The sequence below is a fragment of the Scardinius erythrophthalmus genome, assembly GCF_964197995.2.
Source record: "Scardinius erythrophthalmus genome assembly, chromosome: 2".
Classification (NCBI taxonomy): domain Eukaryota; kingdom Metazoa; phylum Chordata; class Actinopteri; order Cypriniformes; family Leuciscidae; genus Scardinius; species Scardinius erythrophthalmus.
In genome coordinates this window covers 51914082-51920081 of record NC_138222.1, presented here as the reverse complement: position 1 = coordinate 51920081, position 6000 = coordinate 51914082, and the positions used below count along the sequence as shown (strand labels likewise).

Here is a 6000-nt window from a genome sequence, read left to right as displayed (position 1 = left end):
GGAAAAAAATACTATGGAAGTCAATGGGGTCCATCAACTGTTTGATTACTGACATTCTGTAAAATATCTTCTTTTGTTTTCAGCAGTATGTAATTCATACATATTTGGAACAACTTGAGGGTGATTAAATGTCAGAATTTTCATTTTTGGTTGAACTATCCCTTTAAGGAACTCAATAGTGACACTGAAACAGCTAGGGTTTACAATGTTCCCTGAAAGCCCATCCTTCATTATGATAACACCATTGACAGACAACATCTTCATCTGCCTGAAGCAATCACATCCAGCTAAGCTTGAGTGGCTCATACATACAGAGTTCCAGTCAGGGGTAGAGTGTCAAATTCTATCACTTTAAAAGCCATACAATCATCATTTGTGATGGAGAAATGATCCAGTAGCTTGAGTAATCTCTTGTTATCCAGTGGGAACTGTGATGGTTAAATTATTTCAGAACAAGGACGCAACATAGCCCGTATGAGGAACAAGTATTTTCTTCATCCTTTAATTTGCACTTTGTCATGCTCCTTCTATATTGTCCAGCTCGTGCAAATTGTAGCCTCTTTTTCCTATTTGTAGTGGAGATGAGTGGTAGCCCATCCGCCTCAAGGTTGTGCGTGTTGTGGCTTCACAAATGCTTTGCTGCATACCTCGGTTGTAACGAGTTGTTATTTCAGTCAAAGTTGCTCTTCTATCAGCTTGAATAAGTCGGCCCATTCTCCTCTGACCTCTAGCATCAACAAGGCATTTTCGCCCACAGGACTGCCGCATACTGGATGTTTTTCCCTTTTCACACCATTCTTTGTAAACCCTAGAAATGGTTGTGCGTGAAAATCCCAGTAACTGAGCAGATTGTGAAATACTCAGACCGGCCCGCCTGGCACCAACAACCATGCCACACTCAAAATTGCTTAAATCACCTTTCTTTCCCATTCTGAAGCAACTGCCATGTGATTGGTTGATTAGATAAAGCAAAATATAATTTATTATTTCTTTCTTGTCATTTTTGAGTGAAATATATGACCTAGGCATTTGTAGATGGACATGCTATATGCCTGGATTGCTATGTATTAAGTGTTGACAATTGCATAAATTGCAACATTACATTTATAACATACAATTTTCCCATCTCAGGCATGCGAGCATATTTTACATCTAATGGTTGGATCGTGATTAATTGTTAAGTCTGACAGCCATTGCGAATGGCCTTAATTTCAACATGAAATGCACTGCTGAATACATGATATGATTTGCCCAATTTACGTATTTTAAAATGTCTGTTTTATTACAAGGAATTATTCAAATCTTTCAAAGAAATGGCCACATTAAAATACGTTAGCACCCACAGGCTTTTCCCTCAGATAACTGCTAGCCAGCAAGGCACTACATCAGTTGTGTGGACCAACCAAGGCTGTTATTCACACTTCCCCGTGCTCAATTGGCCACAACCAATTCCTCTCTCCTTTGCCTCAAGAGCAGAAGGTGAGGCATATCCAGGCGTCACAATGGATTTCTTGACAGATAGAGTCAAAACTAGGTTATGCCACAAATCTTTGAACAAACAATGGACTGCCTAAACACAACGAACAGAAAAGACTTCATCTGACAAGGTTCTGATATTTATTTAATACTTAATCTAAACATACATTTGAATATGTCGTTTGCAAATATCTGTGGTACTGCAAAGAGGCAAGAGAATCCGTTGACATCGAAATCCTGCTGTCAACAAGATTTGGTGTCGTATCGACAAGCATCTCAGAGAAACAGCCCCTGGAATAACATAGAACTGTTTAGCTACAGACAACAACATGAAAACGTTAACTTTAGATGCAATGGCATTTATCAAATGCTATGAAGATTGCGAAACATTAATTCAAACAGGTGTCCTTTTAGGATCTCAGTGACATCGACCTTTGACATCGAGTTTAGTTCTTCTTTTACCACATTCAGTTTTGGTGATCAGAAAAAGTACGGCAGCATGGTTACAGACCGTGATGTGTTTTCCCTCAAACAATATTAGAGACCCTGTTTTAATAATGAGCCGCCAAGTGCTCATTTAAAGATACTGTGTGATATTTATGTTCTCTCCTGGCTGACCCTTTCTGAAGAGTAAGTCACAAAATAACCCCTGTGTCAAAAAAGAAATCAAAACACATAAAAATAAGTTAACAGGTTGACGAGAATATAAATGTACAGTATATACAATCACATACGATGAAAATATATCAACGCTTTAGTGTTCTAAAGGTTCCAAGTCGCCCGCTTAAGAGCAATAGATCATCAAATCAAAGTTGCAGGAACAAAAAAACAAAGGAGAAAGATGCTGACTGCAGCAGCGGGAAAATAATCAAAACATAATAAGGCTTTCCTCACAATATCCCAGCTGTTAAAGCAGAGCAGAACCAAAGAGCAGCCGTCTTGAAAAGATAATATATCAACAGCACTAAACATGACAGGCACCCATACTTTACCTTCGAAATGAAACAAAATAAATAAAAATATATTCATATATGTGTATATATGCTTATAAAATGAAACACTGAAAATCATTTCTCAAACACAGTGCTGCCAATCAAAGGCAACATTCTGCTTTCGCCACCCCTTTTTAGGAAACGTTTTTCTGTCTTTGTAGAATAATTCTGTACACTATATACTGTACCAGTAAACAAAATGTAAAAGTTTGTTTTTAAATATTTTTTACTTTTTTTATGTATACCCAGTGTATTGAAAAAAGTGTTGCAGGCACTTAAAGTCCATCTCCGACGTGTTGGTGTTTTTACAGTGGAGCGCCGACGTGGGAAAAGGGCTTGTTTGGTTATTCCTGGATTGTGTTCGATTCTGGTGAGAGGCGTTGCACCAGTCTCAGCCAAGGATGTCCAAGTAGACAGGTGTGGCTTTTCCCAGAGCGTAAAGGACTTTCTGAATGTCTTTGATGTTTAGTCGTTGTTGCGGCTCTCTTTGCCAGCAGCCTAACATGAGGTCGTACACCTCCTTAGGACACAGGCGAGGCCTGTCTAGAACCCGACCTTGAGTAATGCATTCAATGACCTGCAAAAGAGAGAGACACAGAAATGAGCAAATGTCTGGAATTGATTTAGAGATGATACGAGCAATTTGTTTATGCTATTTCATATGCAGGGTCAAATATAAGTAATGTTGCACACTATGACTCGTTGTTTGAGCATCCCGACCAGGGGTGCGTTTCCCGTACGACGACGTAACTCGCTGCTTAACTACCATAGTACGATGCATCGTTGAAGAAATCGAGTAGCTAGTCACGACTGTTTCCCGAAACCATATTGTCGCAAATTGGTCATTCAACCACGTTGGTTAATGGTGGAGTAATAACTTCTTTTAATGAATCTGTTTGAGATCGAATTAACGGTAGATGTTTTGCTATAAATTACAGACATGGCATCTGAGGACTATTTCTCATACTTCTCAGTTATTTTGCTTTATTCCCAGATTCAATCATAGGCTCTTTCTTATGTAGTAAGTCGTTCAAAAACGACGCTTTAAATCTCTTGACAAACTAAAAGACGTAAAAGACGTGTATGTATTCTAAATAAAAGATACAGATTGTACTGAATGTCAGCTTGCTTATTTGGCTCAAGATAAGGTTTTGAGTCTACATGTCATGCAAACAAGAAACTCTTACCATGTATGGTAAACTTCTAACCAAAGCTCCGGAGCTTTCGTTCGCAATGCTGTTTTGCGAATGTTCGTTGGAACTATGTTTTCGGTAAACACAGACTCGTTGAACTATGCTGATAACGATGGAACTTGTTGCGACCATAGTTGCTAACGATGCTTTTGGGAAACGCACCCCAGCCTGATACAGCAAAATTCGATGAAACAATGGTGAGATTTTTGAGACAAACTCCTTGTTTGTACCATTCCCATAATTCACACACAGTAAACTCCCAATAAATTCAGGGACTGTTTACACGACACCGTTTTCAACTAAAAACCAAAAACTTTTTGTGTGTTTTGACCGTTCATTTACACAACAACAGCGTTTTGGGTGCCTGAAAACGCAAACTTTTGAAAATGGGTTTCAAAGTGCAAGTTTTTGAAAAGGGTTTCTATGTAAACAACAAAAATGAAAATCTCTGAAGACGATGACGTCATGCACATATGCGTATTACAGTCTATAGTGTTTCATCGTCATCTAATGGCTTGGCAGCAGAATACAGGGTTTTTAGTCGTTTTCGCGGATTTGTGGGAATGGGAATCGTTTTGACAATGGTGTCATCTGTACGTGGAAAACTCAAAGGAAAAACTTCTCCGTTTTAAGCATACTGTTGTTGTGTAAACGTGCCCTCAGTGTTAAGCCGGGTTCACACTGTTGAGCCACGATTTGACAATTTTGTCAATCATTTTGTGAAGTCTTTGATTGCTTGTTTAAAGTTTGCCAACAACTGATTAAAGATCATTGCGATCAACTTTTACCTCAGACGAAATTCTGCCAGTGTCAGAAGTCATGCAGTGCGGCTTCTCTCTTACGATGACAGTCAAATCAAAAACCAATAGGAGCACATGATGATGCAATTGAGACAGCAACAAGTCACCACTTTGGGCAGTTGGGGCCTAATGGTTAGAGAGTCTGACTTGCAGGTTCGATTCTCAATACCAGCAGGAAACGACTGATTGTATGGCTAGATGTACTGTTAGCTGCTAACCTGATCTCTGACAGCATGACATGACACCCCTCCAATAGAGATCACACTCACATTCTAAAAATGTCATATTCACACTGACGTTCTAATAATGGCTTCTTTTCGCCATGTGAACATTTACCTCATTATTGGATAACTGAAACCATGGCTGTTTCCCATAGGTGAAGATCTCCCACATAATGACTCCAAAGCTCCACACATCACTCTCTGTGGAGAACTTCCTGTACATGATGCTCTCCGGAGGCATCCAGCGAATGGGCAGCATGGTGTGACCTCCCACCTAGAAGACAGATAACACATCAAGCATTGCTCACGCACATCTTATGTGGTATGGATGACATTTCTCTTACTATGTAATCAAGCTAACAGCTTAGCCTACTACTTTAGCTCTAACTGGGTATGAAAAGCTCTTTTGAATAACTAAAACAAGATACAGTACATACGCATGTCACAATAACGCATTGTGATAAATTATTTATTACCGGTCTCTGTGTATATTTTCAGTAAGTTCAAGCAGATTATGCACTGCTGAGTGGGGGAGAGACACTGTTTTGTGTGTGTGTATGTTACGCAGACCCTACTGAGGGCATGATAGAGCACATACACCTACTGTACAAGAATGAACACTAAATATACACTACCATTAAAAAATTTGGGGTCGGAAAGATGTTTGAAATGAATACTTTTATTCAGCAAGGATGCATTAAATTGCTCAAAAATGACAATAAATTTTACATTGTTACATAAATTTCTACTTTGAAACATTCTATTCAAGTATTCTGGAAAATAAATATCACTGTTTCCACAAGAATATTGCACAGGGGTGCGTTTCCCAAAAGCATCGTTAGCCAACTATGTTCGCAAGTTCTGTCGTTATCAGCATAGTTCAACGAGTCAGTGTTTCCCGAAACCATCGTTCTAACGAACATTCGCAAACAGCATCGCAAACTTGTGTGGTTGGAACGACAGCTCTCGAGCTGTGGTTAGAAGCACAGTTTCTAGTTTGCATGACATGTGGACTTAATAAATCCTCATCTTGAGCAAAATAAGCAAGCTGACATTCAGTACAACCTGTATCTTTTATTTAGAATACATGCAAATGTCATTTACCTCTTTCTAGTTTGTCAAGAGATTTAAAGCACCATTTTTGAAGAGTGCGCATGTGCGAACTTGCTCTATGTAAGAACAAGCCAATGATTGAATCTGGAAATAAAACAAAATGAGAAATAGTCCTTGGATGTCATGTCTGTAATTTATAGCAAAACATCTAGCATTAATTCGATCTCAAACAGATTCATTAAAAGTAGTTATTACTCCACCACGT

The 6000-nt window shown here is 38.9% G+C and overlaps 1 protein-coding gene across 1 annotated transcript in view; it reads right to left on the bottom strand.

Annotated features, from left to right (window-relative positions):
• Nucleotides 1–2859: 2859 nt before the first annotated feature.
• Nucleotides 2860–6000, bottom strand: part of ntrk3b (neurotrophic tyrosine kinase, receptor, type 3b) — a gene marked incomplete at both ends in the record, with an annotated part of 126835 nt that continues 123694 nt past the window's right edge. The window contains 2 exons of the mRNA XM_081359920.1: nt 2860–3045; nt 4798–4956. Coding sequence (XP_081216046.1) covers nt 2860–3045; nt 4798–4956 — 345 coding nt within the window. The remainder of the gene's footprint in view (nt 3046–4797; nt 4957–6000) is intronic.